The sequence below is a fragment of the Marmota flaviventris genome, chromosome 2 (assembly GCF_047511675.1).
Source record: "Marmota flaviventris isolate mMarFla1 chromosome 2, mMarFla1.hap1, whole genome shotgun sequence".
NCBI lineage: Eukaryota > Metazoa > Chordata > Mammalia > Rodentia > Sciuridae > Marmota > Marmota flaviventris.
The window spans coordinates 202,003,358-202,020,102 of record NC_092499.1 but is presented as its reverse complement, the minus strand read 5'-3'; the positions used below and the strand labels follow the sequence as shown (position 1 = coordinate 202,020,102).

The 16,745-nt window shown below is 55.3% G+C and overlaps 1 protein-coding gene across 4 annotated transcripts in view; it reads right to left on the bottom strand.

Annotated features, from left to right (window-relative positions):
- Osbpl2 (oxysterol binding protein like 2) overlaps window positions 1–16,122 on the bottom strand; it is a 34,169-nt gene extending 18,047 nt beyond the window's left edge. For 2 of the 4 annotated variants that reach the window (XM_071609061.1, XM_071609064.1), the window contains exons 1-5: window positions 16,036–16,112; window positions 7,941–8,029; window positions 6,840–7,008; window positions 4,873–5,017; window positions 2,240–2,315 (exon numbers count right to left, since the gene is read on the bottom strand). In XM_071609061.1, coding sequence (XP_071465162.1) covers window positions 2,240–2,315; window positions 4,873–5,017; window positions 6,840–6,876 — 258 coding nt within the window. In that variant the 5' untranslated portion in view covers window positions 6,877–7,008; window positions 7,941–8,029; window positions 16,036–16,112. Of the gene's footprint in view, window positions 1–2,239; window positions 2,316–4,872; window positions 5,018–6,839; window positions 7,009–7,940; window positions 8,030–16,035 lie in introns of all 4 variants that reach the window. The other 2 variants (XM_071609063.1, XM_071609062.1) reach the window with 2 other exon arrangements.
- Between the last annotated feature and the right edge of the window lie 623 nt (window positions 16,123–16,745).

Here is a 16,745-nt window from a genome sequence, read left to right as displayed (position 1 = left end):
GCAGGTGAGAAGCGGGAGGACGGAAAGGGGAGGAAACACTGAAGGTCTGCCCCCGGCCAGGCTCACGTCCCTGCTACACACCTCAGAACCCACCACAGCCAGACCCCAAGGTGCAGGCCAGGGAGGCTGACGGTGACAGGACAAGGGCAGAGGGCCCAGGCAGGAGAAGGCTGGTCTTGCTCAGGTGGAGGGCGGGGTCTTAATCAGGTGGCATCCAGCAAAATCCCACAGGCAGTGTCCTGTGGCCAGCAACCCCATTCCTGGGAATCTGTCCAGTGCCTCAGCAGACCCATGTTCAGGGCCAGTCACCGAGACCTGCTCGATCAACTGAAGAGAAGTGCCAGGTGTTCAAGAGCAGAGCCACATTCCTTGTGGGGCATGAGGCAGGAACTAGACACCTGGTAGGGCCTTCTGCCGAGTGAGGGCAGAGGTGAGGGCCCAGAGCAGAGGTGCTGTCTCTCTTCCATCACCACCAAGATGCTGGAGAAAGGCCTTGTCTGCCTGCCAAGGGGCAGAGGTGGGGGACTGGGGCATGTGGGGGCCTGGGGCATGTGAAGCCACTGGGGATCTGGGTCCACCAGGGTGTGCAGCATGGGGCACCTTGTGGGCAGGGCCAGCCTACCTGCAGGAATGTGGTCAGAGTCCCCTAGGCTTCATGTGATGTGGGGACTGTCACATGTGTCACTATGGGGTCTCTGGGCAGGGTCATGGGGTGGAGCCCCCTGACTAAATCTGGGCAGTCATGTAGGAACAGGGGCCAGGCAAGGTGGCCACACCTATCATTCCGGCAACTTGGAGACTAAGATAAAGGATTACAAGTTCCAGGCCAGCCTCAGCACCTTAGGGAGGCCTTCTCAAAATTAAAAATAAAAAGAACCGGGGACGTGGCTCAGTGGCAGAGCACTGCTGGGTTCCACCCACAGAACCAAAAAAAAAAAAAAACCAAACCAAACCCAGGAAGAGAGACCACAAGGGGTACAAACGCTCATTCACATATACACACAAGTGTGTGTGTGCACACTCTCTGTCTCCCACCATGTGATGCCTGCACGGCTTTGGGACTCCGTCACCAGACGCCCTCAACCTTGAAACTTCAGAAGTTTTAGCAAAACTAAACCTCTTTTCTTTATAACTTTTCTAGTCTATGATATTATGTTACTGACAACACAAAACAGACTACTTTGAATACCTTATTAAGTAAATCTGATTTTGGACCCATATTTGAAAACTAAATTAAATGTATAAAAGCAATCTCTAAACATTAAAATGAAACAAATGAACCTATCTGATTCCCTCAGGGCATGATCACCCAGGGGAGAACCAGATACCCTCGCAGCAATTGTGCAGTAGACACTAGGATCAAGTGTTCAAGGTTAACATCCCCAGTAAGAGGAGTGGACAACGCACAGCCTCAGACAAGGGACTGAGGGCCCCTGGCCTCTGTGTGTTCCTGCAGAAAGTGCAGAACCTCAGTCTCATCACAGGAAAATGCCAGACAAACCTAAATTGAGGAACACTCTGCCAAACAGTGGGCCAGTAGCCTGCAAGGCGTCAAAGTCATTCATTCTGTAGTGAAGGGCACAAAGGAGATGTGATGGCCAAATGCTACCAGGGATCCCAGAGAGGGTCCAGAAGTGGGACCTCATAAAAAGCAGGAAGCCCGCGGAGCGGGCAGTCTGGCAGAGCTTCACCACCACAGAGCCCTCGTTCTCATCACCACGCGGCAGCTGCGCTTCGAGCCAGCGCCAGGGGCTGCCAGGGAGTGGGAGGGTGCCCTGTAACTTTCTATGAGCCTCACATCACTTCCAAGTAAAAAACTGAGTACAAAGATGAAGCTTCCTCTGGAGGAAAAAGGACTAAAATGGACAACAGTGAAAGAAACTGACGTGTCTCAGGAACCAAGTGCACGGGAGCTGAGGAAGGCGTGCGCTTCTGGCCTCAGCCCCAGGCTCCCATCGCGGGCGCTGCCAACGCAGGGCAGGCCAGAGCCCCAGGACGTGCCAGACTCCGACAGGCAGCCAAGGTCACAGCAAAGTCCACAGCATATGGACGCTCTGACCGTCCCACCAGTTTTCAGTTTTCCTGTTACAAATCCTGAGACCCTGACAAAGGCTGCCTGCAACCTGGAAGAACCTCCTCTGTGATGGGAAGAGCCCACAGCAGCCCCTGCCCTGCCCCACAGAGGCGGCCAACCACGAGGACCCGCACGCCCAGGCTTCCTGCTCCAACCCAGGCTCACCAGGCCGATGCACTTCTTCAGTATGCTCCACACGCTGAAGTCACTTCTGGTGAACATGGGGGCAGGCAGTGCTGTCCTGTGAGAAGCAAATGACGGATGACACTTGTTATTCGTGGGAGGGCCCTTTCCTAGGACGGCTGCTCCACGACCACCCCTGCACCTTCAGACCTGATGTGAGCCTCGCGTTCTGACAGACCCAGGGGAGGAACCTGGCTGCTGCCCCAGCCTCAGGGAGGTTCCTGCTTTGCTGTGCTGGAGGCCTCCTGAGGGTGGTTATGTCACCTTTAGAGTCCTGACCCTGACCCTGCAGTGGCAGGCTATGGCTTCCTTCTCAAGGCAGGGGGCGAGTGACAACTAGGGACCCCGCCGGCAGCTCTGCTGCCCACTCAGGGTCTCCAGCCCATCCTCAAGAGGTGGCTGCAGGATAAGGAACAGAAGTGAGGCCACTGGGCATGGAAAGCATTGAGGAAACCTCTCCGGAAGCCAGCTGCGTCCCCGCCTTCAGCAACCGCCAAGGTGCCTGTCTCCCAATGTCCCCCAGCCAGATGGGCCAGCTGTCACACCTGCACCCCCGTCTTTAACCCAGCTCTTGCTCATGGGTGGCCCTCTCAGGATGCAAGCTGCATGCGCCCGTCTCCACCTGTGGGAACTGCCTTTGAATGTTGGGTAGCCGCATGCCTCAGGCAGGGTGCCGCAGAGTACGGGCACAAAGAGGTGCCAGGGAGCACGCCTGGGGACCCTGCCACCACCCTCAGCCTCAAGAGGCCACCCCAGCATTCTTCAGTGAAGTTCCCATTTCATGGTGGCTGCTCTGAAGGAGCAGAGGAATCCCAACGGGGGCCCCAGCCCTCAGGCAAGGACTCCACTGGAAGGGACCACTGGTCAAACACTGTTGTCCTCTGGTCTCCAGGACCCAGTCCTCGCCCACGGTGGCCCGGGGAAGGCACATTGGGCAGCTCTTTTAGGGCACACTGCTTATTTCAAGTGGCAAGAGGAAGAAGGGAATGGGTTGGGGTTTGGCTCAGTGGTAGAGCACTTGCCTAGCAGTGTGAGGCCCTGGGTTGGATTCCCAGCACCGCATATAAACAAATAAACAAAACAAAGGCTCATGGACATCTAAAAAATTTTTTTAAGTAAATAAATAAACAAACAAATAAATAAAGGTATCGTGTCCAACTACATCTAAAAAATAAATATTAAAAAAAAAAAGAGGAAGAAGGGGGAGCAACTGTGAGGCAAAAAGGAAATGGAAACCAAGGCCGACTGGGCACGGTGGCCAGGCTGCTGGAAGCTGGCCCCTCATCGCCCCTCTGAGCTCATTACCAGCAGCCTTGGCACGGCACGGCACGGCACGCAGTGAGGGCCCCACAGGAGGGGCACATGCTGCACGGGTCAGAGCATGCCCAGGGACAGGAGCCCTTGTGAGATGGGGATGAAGAACGGGAACTGAGACGTGCAGGGGAGGGGAGGGCCTGAGCCAGGAGCAGAGTGGACACCCGTCGGGCAAGGGCAGGGCTCGATGGACCCAAGACCACAAAAAAGGACCCTGTGTGTGGGGCCCGAGGAGCAGAGCTGGAGTACAGCCAGCCTGAGGACAGGAGGTGGGAGGATGCTGGCCCTCATGCTGAGAGCACCAGTGTCCAGAGAAGACAGTCCACAGGCAAAGGGCTGCTGTTCTGAGCCACTCAGGACGATGTGGCGTGAGCTGAAGGAAGGCAGAAGGCGGAGGTGGTGCCTTTAGGTCTGACTCTGAGAAGTGCCGCTGCACATGGCAGGAAGAGATGAGAGGTGTAAGAGGTGCACCAAGTGGACTGGCACAGCAGAGGCAGGCGAACTGAGGGGCCAGGATGCATCTAAAGAGGCCAAAGTATCAGCACAGGGTGTCTGAGGCAGGGAGCAAGAGCATCGGGCTAACTGCTGGAGAAAGGCCACAGGGCGCGGTGCAGAGGGAAGGGCGGGGTCCAGAGGGTATGGCTGCTCTGACACCCAGCGCAGCAGAGGCGCCCTACTGACAGCTGAGCACACAAATGAAGGGTGAAGAGAGGGAGGCACCTGGGGCATGCTCAGAAAAGAGGCCAGGGTGAGGCTGGAGGCCCTGTAGTCAGCACGCCTCAGGACCCACTGCCACCTGAGGGCTGCTATCTACCCAGGGTCTCGCCTCTCCTGAGGCACTGAAGCCTGCTGGTGAGGGCCGCTGGCCCCAGAACCACTGTGCAAACATGAACGTGTTGGCAGGAGGGTGAAATATGGTCATGTCACAGCCAGCTGACCCAGCCCCTGCTGTCCCCATGGGGATACCAGCCAATGTAGCTCAGTAGGACACAGACAAGAGGAAGTCAGCAAGGCCCAAGTCACGCCAGGCCATGTGGATCCTGGGCAAGGACTCCACTGGAAGGGACCACTGGTCAAACACTGTTGTCCTCTGGTTTCCAGGACCAAGCAGAGAGGTGTCATGCCTCTGTGGCACAGGCTGGCCAGACAGCAACAGCTATTGGAGGAAGGCCTAGAGCCTGCAGGTGGGCTGCCCCTCCAGCTGGACCCCCATGAGACCCATGGGGGCACTGCGGCGAGTTCTGGGAAGGACGACAGATACACTGTGGACAACTCTGAAACAGTGCACGGAGACCACATACCTGTGCTTCTGAACCCCATTCTCTCGAGGGGGCCTCTCCCCACTTTTCCCAGTCCTTGAGCTGTTGCTGGAGTCCAAGTCGATCCTCCCAGTGACCTTCTGATTTGCCTCTGAAAATTCCCCAGAAGAGTTATCAGAATCAAAGCCTGTGCAAGACAAGCAGAAGAGTCATTTGGATGGATGTGGATGTGGAGGATGGGAAAGCCACTCCCCAGATCCCGCCCCCACTAGCACACCACCAGCGGCTCACAGGTTTTGTGTTTTGTTTTCCCAGAGCTGGGGATTAACCCAGGGCCTTGCACCTGCTACACAAGTGCTCTGCCACTGAGCTGTAACCCAGCCACCCAGAGGGGCTTTTATGGGTCTTCCTTTTTTCTTTGGTACTGGGGATTGAACCCAAGGGCTCTACCATGAGCCACATCGCAGCCCTTTTTACTTTTTCTTTTGAGACAGGATCTTATTAAGTTGCTGAGGCTGGCCTCGAACATGGGACCCTCCTGCCTCAGCCTCCTGAGTTGCTGGGATGAGGTGTGAGCCACCATGCCTAGCTCACCACACCCAGCTCCTCTTATACAGCTTTTAAGTGATACATTTGGAATAATAAAGTCTGCCTCTCAAGCAATCAAGGTCATGGGCCACTCAACGTGGGGACACACAGAGAAACACTGCTGTGGAGCAGCCTCTGAGCTGCTGTGCCACAGGGAGGGAGGAACCATTCAGCCTCACGTGGGACTGACGCTGTTTCTGGGGAAATGAGACAGACTACAGAAGAGCTCAGAAGCATTCAGAGGATTTTGCCAAACGTGTCCTAAGGTGTGGGGACTTCCCAAGAGATTCCTGGGTGAGGAGGGGCACCAAGTCAGCCTCTCTGTGCCTGCACAGCTTCCCAGGGGAGGGCCAGGTAGTGAGCGGGTGTGACAGCCCAGTGACCCCTCTGCAGAGAGGGACTTTGCCCCCGAGGACGGCGGAAGGGCGTGCAGGCCGAAGGGCCTGGAGCACATCTCCAGGAGCACACGCAACAGGCAACTTCAGCCACAAAATTCAGAAAAATGACCACAATTTCACCTTGGAAGATGATAAGAAGCTCAGTGTCCCTTTTTCCAAAGGTTTTAGACGAGAGCAAGTCAAGCCAAGCTTGGTGGCACACACCTGTAATCCCAGAGACTTGGAAGGCTGAGGCAGGAGGATTGCAAGTTCAAGGCCAGCCTCAGCATAGGCTCAGTGAGGCCCTAAACAACTGGCTGCCAGATGCAGGAGCACAGCCTGGTCGGCTGCCACCTCCACAGAGCCCAGGGTGCACGAGGACGAGGCACGGCAGAGGCCTCAGCCAGGCTGGGGTAGCTGCTTCCACCAGGGTGACCCCTGTAGGTGGTAGCCTCACAGAGCTTCTAGGGACTGCAGCCACAACCTGGCCTGCTCAGTCCTCCCACCATTGTGTTTGTGTTCTTAGCTGAGGTCGAAGTCCCTCCCCATTGGCAGTAGACCTTCACAGAAAGGATGGAGTGATATTCCCGCTGACCCAAGGGACAGAGGAAGGGGATGAACATAAGGCTGTCACTCCACGCGCAGCTGACCTGAGAGGCCAGGAGAGCCTCTGGAGAGCAGAGGGCTGCTCTGTGGCACACTCCGAGCAGCTCAAAGCCAGACATGCTCATGACGCCAGCAGTTTTTGATCATTAAGTATAAATAACATTAAAAGACTGACCGCCTCATTCTAGTTCCAAAGAAAACCAGTATCACCAGGATGCTCTTCCAAAGACTTCACACCCCACTGCGCTGCCATGCTGTCTTCCAAGACTCAAAGTCCAAGTTTCCCACGTCCGAGACAGAATACCACGTGTTTCCGAAGAGCGGGTCTCCGGCCTCCGGAACATGCCAGACCACCTCCCAAAGGCCAGACCCACCCTCTGGATCCCACAGATGCCTGCACACCCTGCGGTTTCTGAGCCATTTTTTCTTTCAACTCACCTGTGACGGCATCAAAGAACTCTTCCTCCCCGTTCATCCTTCAGTGGCCAGGCTCCGTCACTGCCTGGGTGTGCTCTTCCTACTGGATCATCTTAGCTGAGCTACATGCACAGCACAAGCAACTCTGCGCTACAAACTTCTCGGTAAAAACCCAGCAGACACAGGAGATCTGAGGGGAGAAACATTTTGGTATACTTAGCTTCTAGAAGGATGTAGTTTCAAAACAGATTTAAATAGCTATTCAGCACTCTAGAAATCAATCTCAACCACATGTGAGGAAAGACACAAAGCATGCGATCCCACAACAGACACACAACTCTTCCAACAGTATCAGGGAGAGGAAGCACTCCCTGCCGGAAGACGGAAGGGGTACGTTTGAAAATCATCATCCACGTGTACAGGCAGACATGAAACACTGCTCTGGGAAGACGCAGAGAGCTCGAGAGGACAAGCTACGTGAGGCCATCAGGCTCCAGCCCATCTCAGGAAGTTCTGCTCAAAGTCATCAGAAGCTAGAACCAAGTGGCTATAAATAAATGGAAAACTGTGTCAAAATAACCCAGTAATAGCTTTGGGGACTTTGCTCTTTAGAAGGACATCAGTGAGTCAATGAGGACGCTCAGACAATGCCGGTTGGGAAGGCCCCAGGCCCACAGGGCCCACCACCTTGCCCTCAAACCTGGGGGTTCCCTGCCGCCCTACCAAGAGTGCCAGCTCTGGGTTTGGCCCCTTTGCCTACCAACACATGGAAGTGAGAAAAGGATCCTGTCAAGCACACCAGGAAACACAATCGGCAGCACCCACTCCTCAGCCTTAGAGCACAGACGGGTCTTCCAGCACACAAGCCGTGAAGGAAAGAGCGCAGAACACTAGGGAGAGCGCCACTGTCCTGGCTGAGCCTGGCTTCTCCAGCTTGCACACAGGACCACATGCATGTGAAGCCGTTACGCACATCATGAGGTGCATGACGTCTGACTGTGTGCCTCAAACGTGCAGTTTGTTTACATGCAACTACACCTTCAAAAAGCTACCTAAAAAAGACATCAACAAACATCAGGATTCAAACAAGGAAAAGCACATTGTCAGGGGCGGCAGCCACACCTGTCATCCCAGGGTCTCAGGAGGCTAAGGCAGGAGGATGGCAAGTTCCAGACCAGCCTGGGCAACTTAGCGAGATCCTATGTGAAAAACTGAAAGAAAAAGAAACTAGGATGTAACTCAGTGGTAAAACATCTGCTTAGCCTGGGTGAGGCCTAGGGATCAAACCCCAGCACCAAAAAAGTCCTAATGTTAGAGGTAAATCAATCGAAACTTATGGAAAGTTTTTGAATGAAGGTGTGAGATGCTACTCTGCTACCCATACTATGGCGACACTGGTATTGCTGCGGCATGTGGACCACAGGGTTCAGCAGTGACCATGGGCCTCGGAGGCCTTCCCCTACAGGCTTCCCAGGCAGCCCAGATGCTCTGCCTGTGGCTGCCAGCAAAGGATGCACCTACCAGCAGGTGTTCCATGCCTTCTTCACGTCACCAGGCCCCATGAGGGGCGCAGACCACCAACTGCCACAGGCCAGGCCCCTGTAGCTTCCTCACCCTCAGGAGATGGAAGCCCATGGGCCCTGGGCAGGAGCATGGCACACTCCTGGGAAGCCTCTACTGGTTGGGCCCTGAGAAACAACAGGGAGTCCATAGAGGCCCTGGGCCAGCCAGTAGACTACCCATCCTGGCTGGTCCTCAGTCCTTCTTCACAGCTACCCACCCCTGGATTCTCGGAGGCCTGGTTCAGCACACAGGCCTCAGCTGCCCAGAAGCTCACAGCTCTGGGGTATCTCTGATTCCTGACCCCCTGAGTCAGGCCAGAACACCACAGGTGGCTGGGGGCTGTGGCTCAATGGTTCAGCACCCAGAGTCGAGGCTCTGCAGCTGGGGAAGGAAAGACTGGCCCCAGGGCTCACCCTCTGCAAAGCTGAGGATGTGGGGTGAGCAGCTGGGAAGCCAGCCAGTGGCTCTGGAGTGCGCCATGAGCTTCGGCTCCCTTTCAGAAACAACCCGCAGGACAGCGCCTCGGGAGAGGGCTGCAGGGTTTGTTTTTCTTTAGTCAGCTCTTTCTGGCCAGCATTATCCTTTTCTAGGTCCACAGAAAAAACAGGAAACTTGCAAGGGTGTCCTCCTATTCTTGTCCCTCCCCAGGGGCCACTCTAGCCAGGGAAGGGGGCTTCTTCCTTCCACATGGTCCCCAAGCCCACCCTCACTGCAGCCACACCACCACTGTTCCCACTCCCACAAAATGCCCACCCCCTTGCAAATTGCCACCACTGTACCCTCTTGAAGGTGCCCGCTCTGCTGTCCCTCTCCCACCAGTATGTGGCCCAACCAAGCCCCAAATGTCCTAGCACCTTATGAATGCTCATACTGCAGCCTGACAGAGGCATCCTCACACTGTCCTTACAGAAGCAGATCCAGCAGTTGGGCAGTGAGTGAGCAAGAGCCAGGGGCCAGCCAGGCATTGTGGCCATGCCTGTAATCCCAGTGACCCGGGAGGCTGAGGCAGGAGAATTGCAAGTTCAAAGCCAGCCTCAGCAACTCAGTGAGACCCAGTCTCAAAATAAAAAATAAAAAGGACTGGGGGTGTGGCTCAGTGATTAAACCCCTGGTTTCAATCCCCAGTACGAAAATAAAAAAGAGCCAGGGACCAGTGACCACCATTGTCAATCACTAAGAAGCCCAATCCTGTGAGGATTCTACTCTATCAAAAGCAGGCAAGTGAGGCAACCTGGAAGAATTCTCATGCCAGACAAGAATACAAACAATGTAAATGTGCGAAAGTCACGTTTGAGGCTAAATATTAGTTCTAAATTTAAATTATTCCAAATAGCACACGTTCTATTCCATAACTTTAAAGTACACGAGCAGTACAACAAGACACTCTGTGCAGACACATCCACACCTGCGCTCGCCTCGGGCCCCATCCTGCGTCAGGATGCCAACAGCCTTGCCGCAGCACGGCTCGCCACCACAGTGTCTCCTCCTGAGTGCTGAGGTCAGCCACAGATGGCTCAGTGGCCTCAAAAGGCAGGAGGAAAAAAGCCAGGCAGCAATTGGAGCAGGGGACTTCCCAGACCCACTTACATACAGGCCTGTGCCAGGAGGTGGCAGCAGGGCTGCTCAACATGCCACCCACACTGACGGCCTCAAGACCAGTGCGTGTGACAGGATGTGACAGAGGACAGTCAGGCCAGCGGCCTTCATCCTCACTCCAAACCTGCCCAGGCTCCCGCCCCTCGGCTCACTGTAGCATGCCCTCTGGGGCCTGGGAAGGAGGGGGCCTGGGAAGTCCATTGCTGGGAAAGCTTTTTTACAGAAATTGTATGAATTAAGGATCCCATGAACAATCCCTGCTCGGTCTTTTTTCAAAGGGCGTGTGTGTGGTTGGCAACAGATCACCACTGCTGAGACCGCATGTGGCACCACTCTGCCCGAGCACACTGAGTCCTGGAGTCAGGCGGGTGAGCGGGGTGAAGAACTGAGTGAACTTTTCTGAACACCTGTCCCTCATCCATAGGCTAAACATAGTTAAGTCCAAATGCGTGAGAAGTGCCATGATACTGCTCTTTCCTCGGGGCAGGACAAACACAAGCCAGGCTGTCTGGCTCTGCCCGGCCATGTCTAGGGTGGTCTTCCCAGTCAGGAGCTGTACTGGCTCCTCACCGAGTGGGCTGCCTGACTGCAGGCCAGACGTCAGCTCTCCACACTAAGAAACAGGTGCGGACACAAAAGTGGCCGCCTGCTAACTGAAGGCACCAGCCAGGCAAGTTGATCAGCCACCAACAGGGACTTAGATTCTCACAAGAAACACTGCACCACTCGCCCGCGGCCCACCGTGCTCCACATTTGCAGTGTGGCCTTGCCGAGGCAGGCAAAGGGCCAGCCCAGCAGGGTTCCCGGGCAGCAGCTGGCCCTGAGGGGAGTCTCAAGACCACTGTCCAGGCCAGAGTCCCTCGACTGCTGTCCCCAAATTGATCAAACTGCTCAGTACTGAAGAGCAGGTGCCAGAGCGTGTCCCCGCTTCCAATCCAGCGCAGGTCGTCCACACACAGGTGAGCACAGCTCTTCATCCACACGTGTCTGCTTTAGTCAACCTCATCATCATGCAACAGGAAAAGCCATCCAAACGTGCCCGAGGGAGTGGTTGCATGGCTCTGGACGGCACCCGCAGCCCTCCCTCACTGAGGCGCAGCAGGCAGACTCGGTCAGTCTGCCCCTCGCAGGACTGCTCGCGTGCAGCTCTGCCCCAGCAGCCACTGCACACCTCCAAGCCCGTGACCAGGTGAAAGGCTGCTGTCCTGCAGGGCTCCTGGACACCCTTGCCCTTTCGTCAGCTTCTCTCTCTATGGCCTCCATCCAGGGCCTTCTTGTTATCTTGCCCAACTCCACACTGCTGGTCCCCTGACCGGTTTTACTGTGTTGAGAAACTTATCATCCTAACATCAGCCCTGCCCAAGTCTCGCCCAGCTGTACTTCCTGAGCACTTCAGGGGTGGTGGTCAGACCAAGGTCAGGAAAACCCACAAATCTCCCCCCCACTGCAGGCCTCCAATCAAGAAAAAAGAAAAAACTGCTAAATTCTGTTGGTGACTTTTTTCTCCCCCCGAAAGATGACTCAGACTATTCATCAATTTATCAAAGGGGCCTTGATCCAAAAAGGGTTCTGACCCAACCAGAGGTCCCAGGACTGTGCAACCAAAGGTCCCAGGACTGCCTGGAACTCTCTGCAGACAAGCCACGGCCACATAACCACAGGAAGCCTGGGCTTGCAGGCCACCTGGCTGGGCACCTACACTTGCTACACAGTTCCTCAGTTTCCTGATGAGAAGCCAGATGACAGCCTCCCACACTGACTCAGGAGCTGTCCACCAAGGCCCAGCCAGCCTGCTGCAGAGCTGGAGCCAGAGCCACAGCCCCAGGGCCCCTCTCCCTCCTTCCTGTCTCCCCGACCTGCCTGACACCTCTCAGGGCGACAGTAACTATTAACCCTACTGGTTCTGCCACAGGTCACTGGCAAAGGCTGCTGTGCCAGCGCACACTCAGGAGTGAGGACACCCACCGTTTCTGGAATGACTCCATGCCCCAGCTCACGTCTGACACCTGCTGCCGTCAATGCTTCTCCAGGGTGTTCTGGCCTGGCCACCAGATCAGACATTCACTTCAGTTTTAAACAGCAATAGACATCATTTCTGGTCGAGCACAGTGGCACCAGCTGGCCCTGTCGCAGGAGCAGCCCTTGACCCGGCCTTCTCTGATTCAGTGAACCCAGCCAGCTGTGTACCTGCACGCCAGCACTGCCATTCCTCCCACAGCTGCCTCTGCATATTACGGAACAGCCTCCCCAAGACCCTCCTCCTCCCTGTCACGTTCCCCAAGAGCACCCCATGCCACCTGGAACAACTGCTGTCTGAGCACCACCCATGGGGAGGTCTGAGCTCCGGCCCTGTGTCCAGAGACCAACCAAGAGCCCCTGGGACCCTCCCAGACATGCCTCAGCATCAGGGACAGAGTCCCAGACCCCAGTACCAGGCCAGCAGGCCCAGGCCGGGGCCAGGCATAATCAGTCCACAACAGGTGGGCACCCTTCCCAGCTACACCAGAATTTCTCAGGCTTGGGCTACGAAGCCCAGAGTAGGTTTCTCAAAATTAACCAAACAGGTATGCTGCTTAAAAAAAGAAAAGAAAAAGAAAAAGAGAGAAGGTAAGCAAAGAGAAAGAGACACACAAAACACCAGGCAACCCAGGAGACTGTGCAGGAGGATGCAAGTTCCAGGCCAGCTTGGGCAAGACCCTGTCCCAAAATAAACAATAAAAAGGACTGGGGGTGTGGCTCAGTGGTAGAGTATCCCCTGGGTTCAATCCTATACCCCCGCCCCCCCCCCCCAACACACACACACACAGAGCACAGTCCATACACATGCATTCTTGAATCTGGTCCCTTCTGGAGGTCATCTCCACTACTGAGCCCAACTCAGGGACAGCAGTGTTTGTGCTACCAGACGCTCTGACCTGCATGCTTTGAAATTCTATCAAGTTATCCCATGTTCTTTCCTGAAGGAAAGGGAAGTGTCGTAAAGTTTACGGAAGCACAATGAACCACTGAATCACGTTTGTTAATAAGAGCCAAGTAGGGGCCTATGGGAGACTCACTCCCACATTGGGACTTGAGCCCAACCAGCAGTGACACCCAGAGATGAAACTTCCTCGCAAAAAAATCACAGCAACAAATTACTTACTGTAGGAAACTGCATTTATGTCAAATTAGAACCTAAAATACTCTTAGGATTTAAGTATTTTTAGTAGTCACATTCAAATACTTTCAGTCTTGATAAGGTTATAAATCAGCCATAAAATACACTAAGTTTTGGAACTAAACTTTACCCTTCACAGTGCTGCAAACTAAATCAGAAGTCTCAGGGCTGGGGATGTGGCTCAAGCAGTAACGCGCTTGCCTGGCATGCGTGGGGCGCTGGGTTCAATCCTCAGCACCACATAAAATAAAAATATTGTGTCCACCGAAAACTGAAAAATAAATATTAAAAAAATTCTCTCTCTCTCTCTCTTCTCTCTCTCTTTTTTTTAAAAAAAAAAAAAAGGAGTCTGCACCCACCAAATAGAAGTACAGTAATGACTGGGACAGCCTCGGTATTCAGGGATCTTTTCCTACATCGGACCTCACTTGATGGTTCCTGATGCCATGGTAACTTGTTTCAAACAGAACACAATAACCTATTTCACAAGCAAAGACTAGAGGCCAGAGCAAATGGTGGCCCAGAGGCCCAGTATGAGCTTCCCCAGGTCCCCCCACAACTCTAAGATGCTGCAACTCACGAACACAATGTCAGCTCCATCCTAGCAAAGTCACCAATGCATCTACCCCAGGCACCCTTCCACTGCCACAGCAAGATGACTGACACCAGTTTCTCTCCCTCTTTACAGAGAGCACAAAAACATCCTCATCGAAATAAAGAACACCATAATTTCAATTAGCCAAATGCAAGGAGACTTGAAAGTCAATCAAGTTGTTTTGTTTTGTTTTTTGGTACCCAGGATTGAACCCAAGGGCACTTTACCACTGAGCCACATCCCCAATCCTTTTTATTTTGAGACAGGGCCTTGCTAAGTTGCTGAGGCTGGCTTTGAACCAGTGATCCTCCTGCCTCAGCCTCCTGAGCCGTTGGGAAGTTTTAAGAACTATCTAAGTCTCATTTGCTAGCACTGCCAGAATTGTGGAGAAGACAAGCTAAGAGTCAAGTGGCACTCTCTAAACATTAAAGAACATTGCTTGTTAAGATGGAAAACCCAAGTGTCTGACGGCTCTGCATGCACTTGGAAGGAGGGAAGAAAATGTAACACTGACTGCCTGAAGCTCATGCAGGCCTACCTGAAAGCAAACCCTCACTCTTCAAACTGCATCCACACCTGCCCCCCCTTCCAGGACTAACATGGACAACTTCACTAGTAACAAAGACACTGTGCAGCAGGTGGGCATTGCAGCAAGATCCTGGATGGCCAAATGTAGAATGACTTTATTTAACAAGAAACAAAATGATTTTATAAACACTCAGGCTCACAAAAAATGAAAACCTGTTACATGTGCTACAGGAGACAAAGTCTGACACAGTAACAGTACGACTGGAATGTCTTCAGTGAGTCTGTCAAACAGATCAGTCTGAAACAGCAGCATGGGCTCTGTGTGAGAATGGGAACTCAGGGCTAGAGATGTAGCTCAGTGGCAGAGCAGTTGCCTAATATGCACAAGGCCAGGGCTTGATCCCAGTACCACAAGGGGAAAAAAATGAACCCCAGAGCCACACTGCCTGGGCTCAAACCCCTGCTCTATACTTTACTGCTATGTGGGCTAGAGTAAGCTATGTTCCTCAGCTTCCTCACCAATGGACTAAGGATGATGTCAGTGCCTGTCTAACAGATCCCTGTGAGACACAGAGCCTCACAATGATCTGAGGCAATGGTTGTTAAATACCATCATCCTCTCAGGTAAGAGCCGCTCCTAACAGAAGAACCTGCAAGGCAAACAAGGTGAATTCTGAGCAGATCCGGCCACCTTGTCTAGTCATGTTCTAAGTGACAACACCATGGCAGGTACTGTGCTGCAAGGGAGGAAGTACCATCTTCAGGTTCTCTAGGTTCCTGTCCCAGCAAGGGAAAGGGAACTGACACCTTGGAGCACTTATGTGCCTGAGGCTGAAGCAGCCAGCAAAGCAGACGTCACCTGCCTCAGAGGGAACTGAGGCCCAGAGGGAGATGCCCCCTTGTACTTAGGAAGGCCTCTCCTCTGTCCAGGCATCAAGGGCCATGAGAACCCTTGACCCTTAACATATGGTACTGCACAGGGCATCTGCACTTTTGAGCTGACCCCTCAACAGGATGCCAGGCCACACACAGCACCCACCCAGGTCTGCAACTGGCCTTTCATAAGTATCTGCCAAACCCCACTCAAGAAGACCACATCTCCAGTGTGCAAAGGAGGTCCCTGAAAAGAGTGTAACCCAACAGCTGCTGGTCCCCAGCCCAGTGCCTGTCCTCTCTCCGGCATAACAAAACCCTGAAGGGGGTGACATCCCCTTGTGCACCACCACCACGCGCCTGCTGGCCAGGTACACTCAGCAAGGCTGACTTCAGGAGTACCCGTAGGTCTTGGTCCGGCTCACCTGGGACCACCTGCCAGTCTTGGTCTGAACTCAGAACTCACTCGGTCTAAGGACGCGTCCCTGCGTCCCTGCGTCCCAAACTCCGCTGCGGAGGGAAGGACCTTAGAAACCAGACTGCCGAGGCCCGCGCGGCACAAAGTTCTCAGAGGCCCGCGCGGCCAGCTCGGCCCCCCGCGGCCAGCTCGGCCCCCGCCCGGCGGAAACAAAGCGGCGGCCCGGCGGCGCCTCGGGAGGCCGGGCCGGGACCGCGGGGCCGCCCAGCCGCTCCACCCGGCCCGGCCGGACCCCCGGACCCCCTGGCTGCGGCGGGCGGGCCGAGCGGATGCGGCCCGGCGCCCGCAGGAAGCGGAGGCCGCAGCACCGTTCGAGGCCGCCGCCCAACTCGCGCGTCTCGGCGCCCGCGGCCCAGCCTGGGTCCACGGCGACCGCACTCACCCCGGCCCCCGCCCGGCCCGGCCCGTCCCGTCCCGCCGCACTCACCCCGGCGCCGTGCCCGCCGGCCGCCGAGCCGCGCCGCCGCCCCGCCCCCGCCTGCGGCCGCTGACACCGAGGCGGAAGTGCGGCCCGCCGCCCCGCGACAGGCAGCCCGCGCCGCCACTCGCCGCGCCCCGCGCCGCCGCGTCGGCCGCCGCCAGCCCAATCAGCGCCCGGCCCGAAGGCCGCGCCGGGGCCGAACGACACTGATCACGTCGCCGGGGCGGCCTCTCCCTCCGCCCCGCGAAGTCCCGCCCCCAGGAAGATCGACGGCAGGAACAGCCAATCAGCGCATGGTATGGGCGGGTTATGCAAATACAGCCCCGAGAAGGACGGGGGAGAAGGAGGGAGGGGCGTGGCCTCGGGAGAGGCGGGTTTGCAAACAGTGAGTAGGGTGGTCTTGGCATGGGCGCTGGGGCGACCGGAGAGTGCGAGGCACCACTCCGGTTACAGACCCAGGGGATATTTCCCAGAGATGCTAGGCACCCAGCGAGTGCTGAATATCGTCCTCCTGCCTTTGCATGACGCTCCTTGCTCAATAAAATTCGGTGCATGTTTACCTCTCCATCTGCCACCCTAGCCATCTCACTCCCCTTAAAAAGCCTCCAGGCGCCCACTGGCCTGCGGCCCTTAGTTTCGCCCAGAAGCTCTGGATACACACCTGGAGCTTGTAGTTTTTCCAGAGCCTCTGAGCACCCAGTTTCCTTGGCAAACAG